The sequence below is a fragment of the Lissotriton helveticus genome, chromosome 1_1, assembly GCF_964261635.1.
Source record: "Lissotriton helveticus chromosome 1_1, aLisHel1.1, whole genome shotgun sequence".
Lineage (NCBI taxonomy): Eukaryota > Metazoa > Chordata > Amphibia > Caudata > Salamandridae > Lissotriton > Lissotriton helveticus.
The window spans coordinates 1,662,462,328-1,662,480,330 of NC_136057.1; the positions used below are offsets into that span (position 1 = coordinate 1,662,462,328).

Genomic DNA, 18,003 nt, shown 5'->3' on the forward strand with positions numbered 1-18,003 from the left:
ACTATGCAGTAAAACTGGCTTTTTCAAGGTGTGGTCATAGGCCGCAGGAAGTGACATGGGAAAGATTAGTGTACCACTATGAAAACTGTAGAACACATTGAAATAAACAGCACCAGTTTTACCCACTGACACAACCAATGTTTCACCTCATACTTGTGTCAGACGTGAAATCCAATCACACAACAAAAGACTTTTGCGACATGGACTGAGGAACTGACAATCTACACAGACCATCAATCATTGACCCGAGCTAGGTTTTTTTGCTGGGGGAAACAGCATACACTTTAAAAATGACCATTCGAGAAAATTAAAAGCATCGTGTATCCTCACTCACACAATGTGTGAGAAAAACTTAATTTCATAGGGGGCAGAAGGGGGTGGCCCAGTACTCAAACACTAAAAGAAGGGCAAGTGAACATATCGTCAAGTTTAAAGACAATAAGGGTCACGAGAAAAATCCACAATTTGAATTTGTTATCAGGATCGTTACTGTTGTTAATGACATAAAGCAATAATCAGCAAGCAGAGGCACTTACTTCGTTAAGGGTCCCTACCCTACTTGGCTTCAGCTCAGCTGTTAAGAGGTGTCCTTGTTTTTGGGCAACTTTCTTGTGGATTTATGACACGGCAGCCTGGTCGTGAAGGACGCCATACCCTTTGAGATAACACGGGGCCCAAGAGGTTTCGAATATTTCGGAGCTTTAAGAACCGCTGTGTTTTGCAGAAAGATACCCGGGGATCTTAATCCGCAGCCCACTGGGGCTGGATCAAGTTGAATTAATGACACGGAATTGAACTGAACCAACTGGGGTTAACTATCAAACTACAGGCACCAGCATGCTTTGGACCGGAAAGGCACATTGGAAAATCTATATATGACAAATAGGGCAACCCAATAATCCCCTCAGGACTGGGTACATTTGGAAAATCGGCAGTCTTCTTTCTTGGTAATGATCTTTTCAAAGTTTGTAAAAAGGATCAAACTCATGACACTAGCCACCTGGATGTATTGGGTCACAAGAAAAGCTGAACATCGGTTGGTAAGCCAAAGGCTAGCACTAATTTTGTTATGCCAGTTTATAACATTAACATCTACTAGACATCCATAATCGAAGAAGTTTAATAAGCTGTGGAATAAGGAGACAAATACCTTTGGCAGAAAAATCCATTAACGGATATGAAATTGTAAACAGAGTGGGAAGAAACTGGGTGGATAAGCCTCATCGTTGTGCCCTTTTAAGAATTTTTTTTAACTTTGCAAACAGCGGGGTCTATTGCTCACCAACGATGCAAATGCACAATCTTAGGTTCTAAAAGTGTCCAGCTTAGGCTCAAACGAGTCCACACATATTTTCTAAATCAATCACCTAAAACAGAGACTACCTCCTCAACAAAAACACTGGGAAACCAAGAAATGAATAATTATCTAAACATGTATCTGGTCCCAATGGTACTCCTATAAATGGGGAATGACGTACCTTCACTGAACTGTAGAGCAGAAGAAACTGGTTACATAATGGGGCAATGTGGGCTTACAGTTGACATCACTGTGAGTCACACTGACTCCACCTATGGACAAAACCAAGAGTTAAAACTGTTTATTAAGACTACAATGCCGGACCCATCTAGAACAGGTTCATGCTGCAAAACATACTTTTGGCTTCCCTGGAGAATGAACAATGTTGAACACCAACCAGTCTGAGGGATATCCCGCTTGTCACGGCATTGCATTAAAGATGTATCGCGGGCTCACCTAGCTCTGGCTAGTTGTGCAAAACCTATACATTTGTTACTGGGAAGAACAAGATTATGAGAATTCAGGAGCTAAGCTCTCACGCTTCTCCTTTATCATATAGCACATGAGTTATCTTTATTGGTCTTCAATAGCTGTTTTCATCAAAGCAGTTATTCGTATCTTTTGAATGCTCTCATTCAAGAGCCTTCAGAACAGGAGGGTTGAAATGCAAACCATAACGGGCAGAAGTCAGACTTAAAATGTGCCCTTCTTCTGGGAAAGAAAAAAAATAAAACTTCTCCATAAGTGGTTCTATGCTACTGCTCAACAAATCTAGACCTGTACCCGGTCTTCAGACACCTTAGTAACTATAGATTTAAGGCCGGTCCTTTTAGTTGCCTATCAATCGTCATCAAAACTTCCTGATGGAATCATTATAGTCTTACTATGTCACCTGCTATTTTGTGTTCCTGGCTCCAGGGCTCTTTCATTTGAAAGCAGATATTGAGAGATGTATCTCAAACTGACTAGGGATTGTCAGAAACCCAATTCAACAAAGAGATTTTCCTGACTTTTGGCAGGAACAGACTTTTGTCCTTTCAGCCATGGTTTCATAAATTAACCTTCTGTCTGTGCAGCTTCGTTCTTACATTTTTTTTTAAAACAAATCCACCCTTAGATAATTTGTTATCATGGCAAAAATCTGAAAGCTATCTGTTTTTCTCCTCTTCAAATCAGATTTTCATAATGGTTTGCTGAACGATGTGAAGGACTGGCTTGGGCAAACAATCTGTCCTACATACATGTTTGCTGATCTCGTGCTCTTCTGCGCTGCAGCCCAGTAGACAAGTACCACAGCAAGTCTAAACACATTACACTTCCCGAGGATATTATTAAAGGCTCAGATAACATTTGCATGGTATAATATTCAATTGTATGGATTTTCAGCATTATGCCTACCTTGCACACAAGGTGAACGCACTGACCGCTAAAGTTGCAGAACCCATGATTCATATGGCAATCTATTTACATTTTGTTGATGTTTGTGTTCAGATCTTGTGGAATTTCCAAACAAATCTCACAAAACATTTATTTCATAACTTGTGTTTTTAATTGTCTGCTTGCATGGACTTGCATTGTGAATTTCTACTTTTGTGTATTAGTACTGAAATGACGTCGGATACCTATTGGACAGCCCATGCTCTCTCATTGCAGTCTTATGTCCATAAAATAAAATGTGTCTTCCATCTGCTTATAGATTATCCAACTTTGGCTGGGCAATTAATGGAGACTGCTTGGATGTCTGCATTCTCGAAGAATGCTCGAATAAGCCAATCAATCAAGGGAGGAACATGTAACTCCAATCTTCTTGCGTGAGCACTGACAAGCATCTGTTAACATCCTAGGTACCGATTTGGCTACTAAAACAAAGAGGACTTTTGTGAAGGGATGAATCCAAGCTGTTGTCTTAAATATGTTTCACTATGTTATGAGGACCAAAAAGCCCTTAATCATTATGTCCCGCATCACCTTTATAGTTAGTATTCTCTTTCTAGAAGTGTGTGGTGGACATCAGTTAGGTATATATACCTTGTTTGGGTAAGTTGAGGCTAATGTAGTACAGATGTGCATTCACTGAAAATTTCAGAAACATGTTTTCCGCAACTGCAAAATTATCATAGGTCTCATCACTTCGAGGACTCTCAGCCACAGACGTCAAAATCTACCTATCTTACACCAGGACTCTTACTTTTTATGCTGGAACTAGTCATTTCTTAAAACATTTTTCTTAGAACTAAACACATGTTGGCTGGTTGGTCAGAGCCTATGTACTATTACACTGCAAAAATACATGTGAATTATCTAAATGGACTGAGCATTTTGCATTCTTGATCAAATTGATTTGATACCTTCAATGTAGTTTAACAACTGTATAAGCAGAACCAATACTGTACAGAAAAGAAAACTACCTGTATTCATAATTCTGTCTTATTCCAATTGTGTATACAACAATATTGTACTCCCTGTTTTACATTGTAGCTTTGAGTTATCTTGCTCTAAATATTCCCATAGAGTGATATTCAGCAGATTTGTTTACAGAATCACAAATATTTATGAAATGCAAATAGAACAAGCATTTGTGAGGCAATAGGTCTTGCATTTGCGAGAGTTTAGTTATTTGCTTTGCAAATGACAATGGCTTTTATTTATCAGTTTTGATAATGAACACATACATAAAGGGCATGGTCATTTACAATGCCAATGGCTCAAACTCTTGTAAATGTGAGACCTCAGCCGCCATTGTCCTGTCCTTTGTATAAAGTAAAAGTGTGCATGGCATGCTGAAATATGCAGGAAAGTATGGCATGCCTGCAGTAGGAGTAACGCATTAAAGATAATAGTGCTTACAGACTAAATAAGACATACAGTGTAACAACTGAAGTAAAAGGGCCAGTCCCCATGGGAGGTTACAAATGAAGACAAGGCGGTACTATGGAGGGACTAACAAGCCTATTAACCAATCAGAAGCCAGGGTTTACGAAGGACAACGACACAAGCCAATGAAAAATATGGGCGGAGAGTGGACAACGCTTCACGTCCATACAGTATGCCTCACAGAGCAGAGCATGCGCTGCCCAGGCTCGACCTAAAAAGTGAAATCTCCACAGAGTTGTAAGCATACACCGATTGTGAGAATCATCCACTGGTCTAAAAATATCTCTTGCCATTAATAAGAAACAAGGAATGAAAAGCCTGGAAGAAGCAGTGTATGACAGTCTGTCTGAGTTTACAAAAAAATATTTTCTGGCAGAAAGATTTCTCCCTTTTTCAGAGGCAAAGCTCTACAAAAGTTAATTCTGAGAAGCATGTCTTCCAAATACAATGAATTTACGGATTCCTTACCACCAGCATAAGCAACAGAGTCAAGCCACCCAAATAACGAAAAGAAATCAAAAAGCCTAGCGTTTTTCCTCAGTGTGGTCAAAGGTCTATGAAAGTGACTATTGCTAATGCAATAGCAAAATCCCATTTCAGCTCTTTGTTTTTTACATTTTATCATAATTTCCTGTGGTAACTGCTTTGAAAATAAAACGTTTGAAAAATGCTATATCACTATCTGATGCTTCCATACATTTTTATGGCTGAAATAGAGTCAATATCATTAGCAATATATACCTATTACTTTGTTTCACTTGACGCTAGGTTTCTCTATGATGTAGGCTGCTAACAGGCTACCTATCACCATATTAAGGGTTTAGTTCTTTTAATAACCTTAATGGTTTACTGCACTCTAGTATCCAGTAGCAAGTATGACATTCCTTCTGGAATAACCTACGAGTTTGTCCAAGTTGGTATATTAATTTAGTGACAAGTAATCACAGTTCATCGTTCATGCATGACATGAGTAAGCAAAGTCAGAGATGGAGAATATGTGCACTTACCCTTGAATTTGTTTCTCAATTTAAAAAAACACAAATAAAAACATAAGCTCAAAAAATGTTTCAGAAAAGCACATCCATCAAAAGTAAATGGGAGAATCCCAGAACATGCTCTGTAAGTGAGAGGAGGCACTGACTGTTCCAAAGGTTTTCTTGTTTGAAATACTCAGATGTCAGTAGGAAAGGCAGATGTAGGGATCAAAAAGAACTTTGTATGTGACTGATGTAACGGTTTAAGGGAACCTTTGCTATGCGACACCTGAAGATCTAAGAGACGCTCCTATAAGACACTAGTGTAAAGATATGAGCTAGGTGTAAACGGGTGATAGATGAACACTAAATACAACTGCCCTGCATGGACAACTTTACATCATAATGGAGGAATCCTGATGTACAGATCCAAGAGGCGCTTCCAAAGGTAATTAGAGAATCGCAGCTTCCAGTCCAAAGTGTGAGAAATTAAGATAAACTTTGCTGACTAGAAGGTAACGTAATCCGACATGAATAGTTCTTACCTTAGTGATAGATGTAAACACTTTCTCAAGAATTGCATTTGGTTGCGATTTTCGAGGTCCACCAGTCTGAATCCCAAGGTGTAGAGCACATGGTTTCGCAATAAACCTGCAACAAAAATGTAAATGAAAATTGCTGATGAGTAAGAGGGCAAAATAATCCCAGACAACTTAAAATCCATGGTAGCTCAATCCATTACAATCTCAGTTACTGCCAATACCACGGCATCCATGCACATTAGCATAAACAGCGACAGCAGAAACTTTGGTTTTCATTCAAAAGCACCACCACTGCTGAAACCATTCCTCTCAAACTTTTTATAATCAAAGCCACTAAATATATCAATGCATTCTAGCCATTTGTAATTTCAGTCACTGCAGAATCCAACGTATCTCAAAATGTTCTCACTAAAGTAACCAGAGCAGTAAGAAAAATTGGTTTGCTCCTCAGTCAATGGCTATATAAACTATATAGTGCTAAAACGTACTCAGGAACTAATGCCTCCACAAATCTTTAAATGGAGTACTGCATGGTTTTGAATTTTTCTGCATTCCCGTGGGTCATTTATGTTTTGTTTAGGCAGCATCACCAAGCAGTCACTTAAACACTACTAGAGAGGAAGTTCTTGAGAAAAGTGTGGCATCCATCAACAGAAAATGAATCTAAAACCTCAAGGGGTTGATTAGTCCAGAAGAAAAACCTTCCTTACTCTGTAATCATCTGTTCATATATTGTTGTGCTGTCGATGCATATGCTCTCCATAGTCCTGCTATGTAGCATTTGGGGTATATGTTTGCAAGTGGTTTCAAGTCATGGCACACAAATCCTCGTCACGTTGGCTACAGAGGACATGGGTTTAGTTGCTAGATTCTGCAACTCCATGTGGATGTCTATGACTGAACTGCCTCAAACTTAACTCTGGAAAGATGGAGGTGTTGCTGTTTGGAGCCCAGCCTTCCTTTTTATCCCCTGAATGGTGGTAGTTTGAGCTAGGTTCACTTCCCTCTCCTGTCAGGTCTTCAAAGAATCTGGGAGTTCTCCTAGGTGATAAACTGCCCTACGCTTATCAATGCAGTGACCTCAGCTGCCTTCTTTACCCTTCAGATGATTAAGATCCTTCCCTATATTCCAGCTCATCTGCAGAAAACGGTAGTCACTTCACTAGTTTTACCAAAGATTGATTAATGTAATGGGCTGTATTTGATTGTGCACCAGCATGGTGTTAATAAGCTGCAAACCCTGCAGAATGCAGCAATCCGTATGCTCTTCAAAATTGCCAAGCATCAATTTGTCTCTAAATTTGTAAAGAAACTCCATCGGCTTCCTGTCAGAGAGAGGGTTACTTTTAAAGCACTGTGTATTGTGTACAAAGCACTGCATGAGCAAGGACCTGATTCTGTGGCGAAGTGTTTTACCTCATATACACAAGGTAGGTTGCTATGCTCAGCACCTGCCAAACTGGTGGTAGACCCCAGATTCAAGTGGGCGAACTGGGGTGGCAGAGGCCTTGTGCTTGGAACATTGAAAGCTTGGTATGCCCTTCCCAGGTATATCAAAGCCATGCCCAAACTTTTGGCTTTCAGGAAAGCATTGAAGACATGGCTTTTCTCCTCTCCTTAATCACTATTCTTGGGGTCTCTTTTTTTTCTGCTATACCAGCCAGCGCCAAGACACCTTTTGGTGCTCTAGAAGAACACTTAACATAACAAGACATCTTGTGACTCCACCCTTAGCCCACAATGCTCCAGGACAAAGTCTCCATTTCAGATTGGGTTTTCCCAGCAAGTGAGCAAGTTCGGCGAAGTGTAGTGATGCAAGACAGAAAGCAAATGCTGTGTTATTGTGTATTTTGAGAAGTCTAATACATCCGAGATCACAGCTCACTTCTGGGCAGAATGGTGAACCGACAGCACTACAAGCAGATGATGTCAGGGTAACATTTTCCATGCATAGCATGTGTGGCTGTAGTTTCGCATGCTCCGCACTGACAGTAGAGCTGTTTCTCCTGTGTGTGGTGGCTAATTAACATGACTCAAACAAAGACTATAACACTTAAACACAAAAACTGAGGCTCTTGCAGCACACCATTACATCAAATATTCATCCATAAACAGTAATGGTCAGGTTTGTTACACCCTTGGGTATGTATCCCTATACTAAGAACGGAAAAGATACAACAATATTGATCAGAAACAGAGATCCAGATAGGTCATTGTTCATGCTGTTTAGCAGTCTTTATTCATGTTGTAACAAAAATGTTAAATTCCCAACACACGATTAGCCGACACGTGTATCATCTTTGCTTAGACTTTTTCAAGGCTGGAATAACAAACATAATACAATAAATACCCTATATACAAAAAAATAAAGTCATATAAGACATCAGACAATGTACATGCATCACAATGTTAGTGTTGCAAATACAAAACAGACATGTACTAATAGTACATAAGATAAACACACATGCCAAAATATACACAATAAATTATTACACACCTATCAAAAAAGCATATATATACACTAGGTGTATAAGTGAAGTCTATACAAAATAGGTGTATATGTAAAGATAAGACCCCAAAACACCAAATCAAATCAGAAGATGAACAGAAAGGAAGAAATCTGTCAATCAAGTGGAAGTGAAGGCAGTTATTAGGAATGTTGTTATCCAAACCTAACCAGACCATAGTGAACATGCCAATAGCAAGTGCATGAATCCAATATATTACAAAGGTAAACCTACCATAAAAGTAGGAATCAACAAGCCAGAATTATAAAAGTCTGCATCTGTTCTTGTGTTAGGATACGTATACAAGAACCCCAGTCCAGATATTGTATAAACAGCTCAGCTCTAAGAAATAAAACACAAACAACAATTGTAGCGGCAGTGCTAGTCCTGCAAGTCCTGGACCAGACAAAGTTCGAGGTAAAAGTACATACATCCTAGTGTTCCTGTCAAACTACCTAGATGGAGGTAAGGGCGGTGGCCTGTTATCCACAAAATACTAGGAACAATAGAGAGTAAAGTTGCTATCCCTATATCCTTGAATATGCACCCAATAATACGCGGGTAAACTATGTGTTTATACACTCTAGGTGTTCCTTACACACACAAAAAGGCTCTCTTAAGAGCCCTAACATGCTGCAGTACACCTCCTCTGTATATTATTGAGGCCAACTAATATACCAATGTTTTATGTTAAACGACCATTGCGTCTAGAGCCCATAATCATATCGCTATGGCCAATAGCTCTACTGTTGCTCAAACCCACCATTCGGTAGCCCGTACTTAAAGAGGCTATTCATTTATTTAACCACAAGAATAAGCTCAGTACACACACTCACCAAGGTGTCCCAAAAACCACTAGCAAGATCCTGACATCCGGCACCATATCCGGAAAATCCAATGCGTTTCAGAGCTGAATATAGGCAATCATTCGGCCTGAAAAAATATAACATAATACAAGTATATAGCTCATGGGTAAACTAAGTTTGATGGGGGAGGATTGGGGGCTAGCTCCGTCCGTTGGCAATGTCATGACCATAGCGTATTACTTTTCCCATTCTGCCAAGAGCACTGCTACAAGTAGTTTTACTGGACGTCAACGTAGTGGTTGACATGAGGATATAAGAGGACCAGTTGGATGTTTATGAGGTGAGTGTAATGTTTAAAGTGGGTGGTTGAGACTATGGCAGGATGTTGACATTGGTTAGTTTTTAGGAGGTGTAGCTTTTGGTTTTAGGTGGCAGCTCGTATTGTAGCAGAGGCGTGAATGAGGGTCCACAGACAAGTTGCAATTAACATGCAATTTGGATATTCGGATGTGGTGTAGATTGGGTATTTACAGGAACAGATTGTGCTAGAAATCCATAGAGGCACGGCGGTGACCCATTGTAGTGGTGAGTATATTAGGGTTACTGCAATTGGTCTTTAGTGGGGATATGGAGACAAACTTAGTTTACACAGGAGCTATGTGTTGTATTATGTTATATTTTTTCAGGCCGAATGATTGCCTGCAACAATCTCTAAATCACCCTCCGCCTTCCACCTCTACCATCTGCCAAATCAACCGAACCACCTTTAAGAGAAATCTGAATATCATGCCTCTTTGTCCATATGATCAGTGGAAGCAATGCTGTCTGTGCAATGCGATTTTTCCTTAATGGACCACTTATTCTGCGTCATCTAGTGCCCCATGAGTGAATTTCAACTCATCTACATTCTTCCCTGTTGACTGCATCATATGCGCTTTCTGAGCTAACATGTCCTTCAATAGGACCATACTTTATTTAGCAAAACCACAGGAGAGTCTGCAAAACTGATTGGTGAGGTGCACCCTACTCTTGTCGATTCGGATTTTGGGAACACTGATCCACTCAACACTACTTAAGTAGTCACTTGTAACCTTCACGCATGAAACAATATGGATCATGCAGAGCATGGATAAGCCATCCGACTCAATGCTAGATAATGATTGGTTGTCAGAGATGGACACTTTGGTTGTACAGGAAACAGGCTTCCAATGAAGGTATACACTTCTGGGACAACTGGATCTAGCAACATCCCAAGTCCTGTACTGTGGTGTGGTTGCGTTGCACTTGACACAGTTTACTTGAAACTTTGAAGTCTGCAGTTCAGGAGACGTCAATCTAAAATCTAAAGAGATTTGAGGACTGCTTCTGAAAAGTCAGTTGTGTAGGTATATTAGGAGAAATACTTAGTTAATTTCAGATATGTCACTACTACAGCAACACACGTACACACATCAGGCTGACTACAGCTCTAAACATGGTTACTGACTTGCTCTGTAGTAGAGAAACGTTGTGCTTTTACCCAAGTCCCACACAAAAGTATTCGACTTGTTATATTATTAAGGGCATCCTTCGTACTACTCTAGGTAAGATTGAACGCAACACCCTCAACTCTACAATTCTCCTTTTCTATCCATTTCGTCTCAATTTTAGTCCTAAAATTCTTCTGACGCAGTTTCATCTGTACAAAACAATAACTCCAATAAATGCACCTGTTCCTGCAATATATTGACCCTCTCTCCACAGCTCTTTTTCCTTGTTAAACACCGATATCTTCAAAACGCTAACAACATTTTTAACATCTATGGGAAGCTATGAAATCTGAGAATTGTGGTGTCTAGCAGTCACTTGTCTCTTATAACAGCAAAGCAGCAAGACTATTTGAAAAGATTCCTCTCACTGGGAACTAAGTAGTAAGGCATGGGAGTGGAGCCATTTCCTAAGCACAGATCAACAGTCCACTTCTCTGCAGAATGTAGAAAAACTTTCATGGTGTTTTTTCAAGAAAAATAGTGCAAAAACGCAGTGCATGAAGAAGACTCTCCCAGGAGGTCTGTATTTGATCTTGGGAATCTTCTCCTCTTTTTCAGCCCTACCAACTCCAAGGTCTTCGTCAAAATCATCATGACCTGTATTTTCTATTCTGCGAGGGAACCAGAACCAAACTCTAAAGAACTGCAAGCTCTAGGGAATACGGATGAGCACTGGGGTTTAAGTTTATAAGAAGGAGTCAGAAATTCTATCTCAAGGAAACGCCAAGGAAAAACCTGTGATCCGTGAGACCAGATGTATGGTTATACATCATTAAAAAGGTATAATATCAAATTCAGCAGAAGAGATCAACAGCAGTAAATGCTAGTTATCACCCTCAAAAGTTGCAGTACTGAAAAACAGAAACAATCATACATACAATGACGAGGGAATACATGGTGCCTGCTGTCTTTAGGATCTAGTTTGTAAATAACTATAGGTTAAGAAAAAATCTTGCCATAATTAAATCCAGAAGGAGGAGTTAACCAAGGAGACCACTAAAATTCTGCATTAACAGTTTTTATGCATGATTATTTTCATTGGTGAATTGTATTGAAATGTGAGTTTATTATATCTTTTCTATTGATTTACCCACAGTAATTGCGATTAAAAATATATGAATAATGATTGAGAAAAACAAACAGAATATTTTTTTCTATAGACGTGATTCTATAGCATATCTATAGCATGCAACACTTTTGATACACAGCGTATGAAAAACTAATTTAATAAAGAGTAAGAAGGACCCCTTGGTAGGCCTGCAAAAAACAATATATATAATCTGTTTTTGGTTCAGTGGGCGAGGCAAATTTACGGTTGTCAGGATTATGGGTGGTCCACTTCACTGGTTAAGAGTTTCACTCTTTGTACAGGGAATTTTGATAACCATCACTGCCACCCAAATACCCCATGAATATTACACTTCCTTATGAAGTCACAAGACACCGACAGAGCTGAAAGACGCCCCAAAGCTCACCTGTCACATGTACTCAAATAGAGAGCTGCATTCAGCTTCGAGTACGAGCTGTCCAGTATCCAACAAGTCTATGGTGTGGATAAAACTTGCAATGATTTAATGGGAAGAGTTTTCCCCAACAGTTTCTCCCCGAGAGATTAACCATTTTTATCTTAGTCTAATGAATGAAGGCTATTCACAGTTGCAGCGGAGCAGATTGGAGTGGGGTAGATTGGGGTGGCATGGGGTAGGGAAGAATGCAGTGGGGTGGAGTGGGTTAGATTGAACTGAGTGGGATAGGCCTGGGTGGCATGTGGTAGAATGGAGTTGAGTGAGGTGGATTGGAATGGGTAGACTAGCGTGGGGTAGAGTGGAGTTGGATAGAATGTAGTAGAGATTCGAGTGGAGTAGTAGAGATGTGAGTGCCTTAGTAGAGAGTCGAGTGGAGTGAGAAAGATTGGAGAGGGATAGAGTCCAGTGGTGTGTGTTGGGGTAAATTAGGGAGGAGTGGGGTAGATTAGGGAGGAGTGGGAGTAGTTTAGGGTGGAATGGGGTGGATTAGGGTGGAGTGGGGTAGACTGGAGTGGATCATGGTAGGGTGGAATGGGTTGAATTGGGGTATATTAGAGTGGGGTCGATCGGGTGAAGTGGGGTATATTGGGGTATATTTGAGTGGAGTGGGGTAGATTAGGGAAGAGTGGAGTGAAGTGGATAGGGGTGAATTGGAGTGGGATAAATTGGAGTGGGGTAGATGGGAATGAGAGACAGGAGTTGGGTAGTTTGGACTGGGGTAGATTGGAGTGGGGTAAACTGGAGCGGAGTCGGGTAGATTGGAGAGGAGCAGATTAAAGTTGGACAGTGTGGTGTAGGTGGGGTGGAGTAGATTGGGATAGATTGGAGTGGGCGGATTGGATGAGGTAGACTGGAGTAGGGCAGAGTTGGGCAGGGTAAAGAGGGATGGGTTGGATTTGTGTGAAGTGGGGTAGATTGGACTGTGTGGGGTAGATTTGGGTGGCATGTGGTAGACTGAAGTGAAGTAGATTTTGTGGATTGTAGTGGGTAGACTGGAGTGGGGTGGAGTTGGATAGATTGGAGTCGACATTCGAGTGGTGTGAGAAAAATTGTGAATTGTGATGAGGTAGATTGGAGTGGAGTGAGGTACATTGGATTGGGGAATATTGGAGTGGAGTGGGGTAGAAGGGAGTGGAGTAGATGGGGTAGATTGGAGTGTGGTAGATTGGGTTGAAGTGTGTTATTGAGGATTGGGGCAGATTTGAGTGGGGTAGACTGAATGTAGTGGAGTGGGTAAGATTTGGGTGGAGTGTGGTAGAGTGGAGTGGGATAGGGTAGGAGTGGGGTAGAGTGGAGTTGGTAGATTGGGTGGACTGGAGTGGTAGATTGGAGTGGGGTAGACTGTTGTAGAGTGGGGAGGGATATGATGAAGTGAAGTAGATTGGTGTAGAGGAGTTTGATAGATTGCACTGGGGTGTGGAGTAAATTGGAATGGAGTGGGGTAAACTGGGTGTGGTAGAGTGGGGTTTATTGGAGTGGGGTCAGGTAGTTTGGAGTGGGTTGGATTGGGGTACACTGGAGTGGGTTGGATCGAGTGAGGTGGATTGGAGTGGGGTAGACTAGGGTATTATGGAGCAGAGTGGGGTAGATTTGAGTGGAATGCGGACGATTAGGGTGGTGTGTGGTAAATTGGGGTGGGGTTGACTGGGTTTGACTGAGTAGACTGGAGTGAAATAGACTGAGACAGAGTGAAGTGTAGTAGAATGGAGTGGGGTAGATTAGAGTGGAGTAAATTGGGGGAATGTAGTGGCAGATTAGAGTGGGGTTGAGTAGATTGATCCATTCTACCCCAATCCACTCAGATCCAATCTACTCAACCCCACTCTAATCTGCCACTACATTCCCCCAATTTACTCCACTCTAATCTACCCCACTCCATTCTACTACACTTCACTCTGTCTCAGTCTATTTCACTCCAGTCTACTCAGTCTAACCCAGTCAACCCCACCCCAATTTACCACACACCACCCTAATCGTCCGCATTCCACTCAAATCTACCCCACTCTGATCCATTCTACCCCAATCCACTCAGATCCAGAGTGGATGGGGTGGGGTAGAGTGGGGTGGGGTAGCTTGAAGTGAGGTAGATTGGATTAGAGTGGGGTAGCTTGAAGTGGGAACGAGTGGGGATTGATTGGAGGAGGTGGGTAAATTGGGGTGGGGTAGATTGGAGCAAGGTAGGTTGGAGTGGGGTAAGTGGTGTGAAATTAAAGGTGTGGAATGGGTTGGCATAGATTGGAAGGGCACAGAGTGGAAGGAAAGAGTGGAGTTGTGGGGTGTAATGTAGTGTGGAGTATGCATGGTGTGGTAGCACACTGCCATTACAGACAACATATTTTCAAAAGAAATGGCCATTACATTTTCACCGAAATGCAGTTTTACTGCACACAAATGATGTGTACAAATGGCATTACCTAGTGTATTGATGTGTTTTGATCATATTCAAATATTTCTTTCCACCACACTTCAAAATTACAAAAAAAATGTGCTTCGTTTGTACTAATTCTGCTATATTCTGAAATATCAACACACTATTTTTTTGCATATGCTGGGAAAAAACATTCTACACCCTCTCCTCTTAAATGGATACTCAGGAGGTTGTCACACAAATCCCTCATTGAAGTCCGAGAAAGAAAAGTAAACGCTAATCTCCCTGGAAGAGAGAGCTTGACATTTCACCTCTTTGAATGCACAGCAAATGTGTCAAAATAAGTACATGATTTAAATGCCTGTTCACAGAAAGCGAGTTCGTGGAAGAATACAGTAAACACGTTGAGCAAGAGGAGGGACAAACTCAAGCTGGACAAGCAAATAACGCCAGCATATAGAAAGCCATGAAATTGGAGTTGGAAACCACATAACAACGGCAAGCAACGGGCGGAAAGCATTCCTAGGTCAGCTTTCTGAATTTCCAAGCTGTCTTTAGCAAACCATGACCTAAGAAAGGACTCACGTAAACCCCAAAGCTACTGCCCGGTGTAGCTGCCTAAGTGTGAAACACAAAACATGGAAAGCCTTTTGAAATAAAACCCGGCTATGGCTAAAGGATAGGAAGCCATCAGAAACGGTTTAAAACTAACAAAACTATGCATACTGAAAATACTTATTGTAAAGCTGGTACGTAATCCTAGCTCGCCGTCCCCACTCCACTAGATATGGGGCAGCCAGCACACAACAGTAAAGGCCTATACATTTCTAGCACTAACCCACGCGAAGACAAACAGCGCAACATTTCCACGATCAAGTTTGCCATAGTAGTATTGATAAGATTGAAATCATCAGCATGAGGGAAGCGGGAATTACATGAAAATACGTTTTAACATAACGCATTTATATTACAACAGACATTGCTTCATGTTCCGTGGCTGCTGTTGAGGATCTCTAGATGTGTGCTTTATTGCAAGTTATCGCGACAAAGAGGGCTTCTTTGCGAGTACGGTTCTATTGTGACTTTTCACGAACCTCGTGCAGGTACCTACGTCCCTTCTCCTCAACACAATGCGGTTATCTGTGCGCTGCGGCGCACCCCGGCGGATGTCTCCGTGGGGGGTGATCGGATACTACCTTGGTGTTCTTAGTAGGTCATTGTGAACATCTCGATTTCACCTAACTCCATGATGTCTACCTATCCACTGACTCACGCCTGTTGTCCAACTGCATCCCAAAATGTGTTTATTCAACGCACGTCCATCAGAGCTTGAAATGGAAAAATAGAAGTCCAGATACTCTGTATCAGAGTACCTACTTGTTTCTGAGAAGTGGCGGTACTCTCCAATTCAAAGTATTACGTCTCGCATGAGAAATGCAGGAACCCTCCCTCTCAAAATAGGAAAGTGCCGGTACTCCGTACCCTTTAAAGCACTGACGTCCATGAGATTTATAGAGAAAGTCAACTTAATGCGGCACATATATTTGTTGCGTTTCAAGGCAGGTGGTGGTGGTGTGTAAATAATTATAAAAATACAGTCATCCTCTCAATAAGGTTTCTAAAGCAAAGAGACTGCGCTTTGAAGGTGTGCTTGTAGAGATAGAGTTGCCAAAAAAGTATAAAATATTTAGCGACCTGTAACCTAACAAGGGCAAACTGCTCATAATGGGTATGACTTTGGGAGTTGGAAGCGAAGAATAACAGGAGTATTCTATTTAAAACAACACATCAATATTCTAGTATGCAGAGCTCCACGCTCTATCGCTTTCAAACACAGTTTAATAGGAATTAACTTCATTAGAAGCAAAAAGTTCCGTCTGTCTGGGAAGGTAAACACCAGATGGAGGAAGCGCAGGCGCACTTCATCCTATGGGTAACGGAAAGCGGGCCCAGAGGCAGTCGGATAGTATGGGCAACTGTAGGAATTCTGCATTAATGGAAAACAGGCCTACAAGTTACTTTCGAAGCTTCTACGTCTTTTCGAGCTTTGCAGAAATCTATGTTTGCAGGTAAGGAGGAGAGGAGCCTTTTTCTCAGGCATGTCTGTACCCCCAGATTACATCCCCTCATGCCTTAGTAAGAACATCCACAATGTTGCCTCCAGTCAGTTGACTATGGTGTTGCTCTTCATTAACCAAAGAAAGACTCTGCCAGCTCCAATATGACTCCATCTTTCCTGTCCGAGTCCTAATGAGTCGAAGAGATGACGTTGAATTCTCCGAACTGCTTACGACTTCACAACTCGAAGGGGGGACAACACTGAGCTGGTCCGAGGGAGTTACAGGAAATAAGTAGTGCTGTGGCTCAAGTAATGGCTAGGCAGATTTGGGCTACATGGAAGACTGGGCTGACTTGCCTGGGCTAATGAAAGCAAGCATAGCGCTTCGCTGTCCGTTCTTGAAGCTCCCACGAACGCCATCAAGATGGCACAGAGACTGCGACGGAAGCAGACAAGCTGGCAGCAAATAATAAAAGAAGTTGAGGCTCGTACACATCATAGGAGACTAAGCAGTCACCATGCTTAAACAAGCATTGGAAATGCAATAGGTCTCGCATTTGCTTGAGTTAGAACTATTGGTGTTGTAAGTGACAATGTCTATTTACCTATGTGTTATGGAGTTTATATATGTGGTGTGTATTGGAATTTTGAGGGCTGGATTGGAATTGCTACTTGTGGAACTGTGAAGTGTGGAATTGTGTGGCGTGGAGTGGATTTGTGTAGTGAAATTATGTGGCATGGTGTGCAGTGGAATTATATGGATAGTACATATGTGATAACGAGTGAACTGAAATTATATGGAGTGGGAGTATGTGTTATGGAAGGTAATTATGTGGAATGGTATTTTGTTTTGTGGTATGTAGTGTAGTTTAATTATGTGGTGTGGTGCTGAATTTTGTGGCATGATGTGGAATTCTGTGATGTGGATTGGATGTATGTGGTATGTTGTGTAATTGGGTTGTTGAGTTGAATTATGTGGTGAGTGGAGAACAGTGGGAGGGATCACATGAACGGGACACATCAGGGGCACAGTGGAAAGTAGATGTGATTTAAGAAAAAGGTTTCGACATGTTAAAGAAATAAACTTGTTTGACTTTTGAAGAGACTTTGCCATATTTTACATACTCTTGGTGCATAATTTACATGGTAAACATTTGCAGGGCTTGGCTCGTGTGCACCTGTGTTTGTAAAACCCTCACTTGACAAACGAACGAAAGCTCAACATTCGTTTAATCATGCAAGCACGGGAATAGCGAGTGCCTCGAGGCACAGCATGAAGGGGAGGCAGCCATGAGAGTAACCATTAGGAGAAGGCTGAAGTGATGTGAAGAGGGGCGAGAGAGACGGAGAAGGACAAGGCAAACAAGCTCACATTCTTTTTACGGTCGAGCCTTGGCAGCGCAAGCACTGCTCTGTGAGCCATGCTGTACTGGAGTATGTACTTGAAGCCCCACCCACTTTCCACCCATATTTGTCATTGGCTTGTGTCATTCTTCTTCTTTAAAGTTGCCTTCTGATTTT

General features: G+C 41.5%; 1 protein-coding gene across 2 annotated transcripts in view; it reads right to left on the reverse strand.

Annotated features, from left to right (window-relative positions):
* CERS5 (ceramide synthase 5) overlaps window positions 1-18,003 on the reverse strand; it is a 369,439-nt gene that overhangs the window by 285,410 nt on the left and 66,026 nt on the right. Inside the window, exons 1-2 of one of the 2 annotated variants that reach the window (XM_078688908.1) lie at window positions 5,691-5,789; window positions 1,479-1,569 (exon numbers count right to left, since the gene is read on the reverse strand). Coding sequence is in view for 1 of the 2 variants with exons in the window: in XM_078688907.1 (XP_078545033.1) it covers window positions 5,691-5,796 (106 nt within the window). In the remaining variant the exon portion in view is untranslated. Of the gene's footprint in view, window positions 1-1,478; window positions 1,570-5,690; window positions 5,797-18,003 lie in introns of those variants that run through there. The other variant, XM_078688907.1, reaches the window with a different exon arrangement.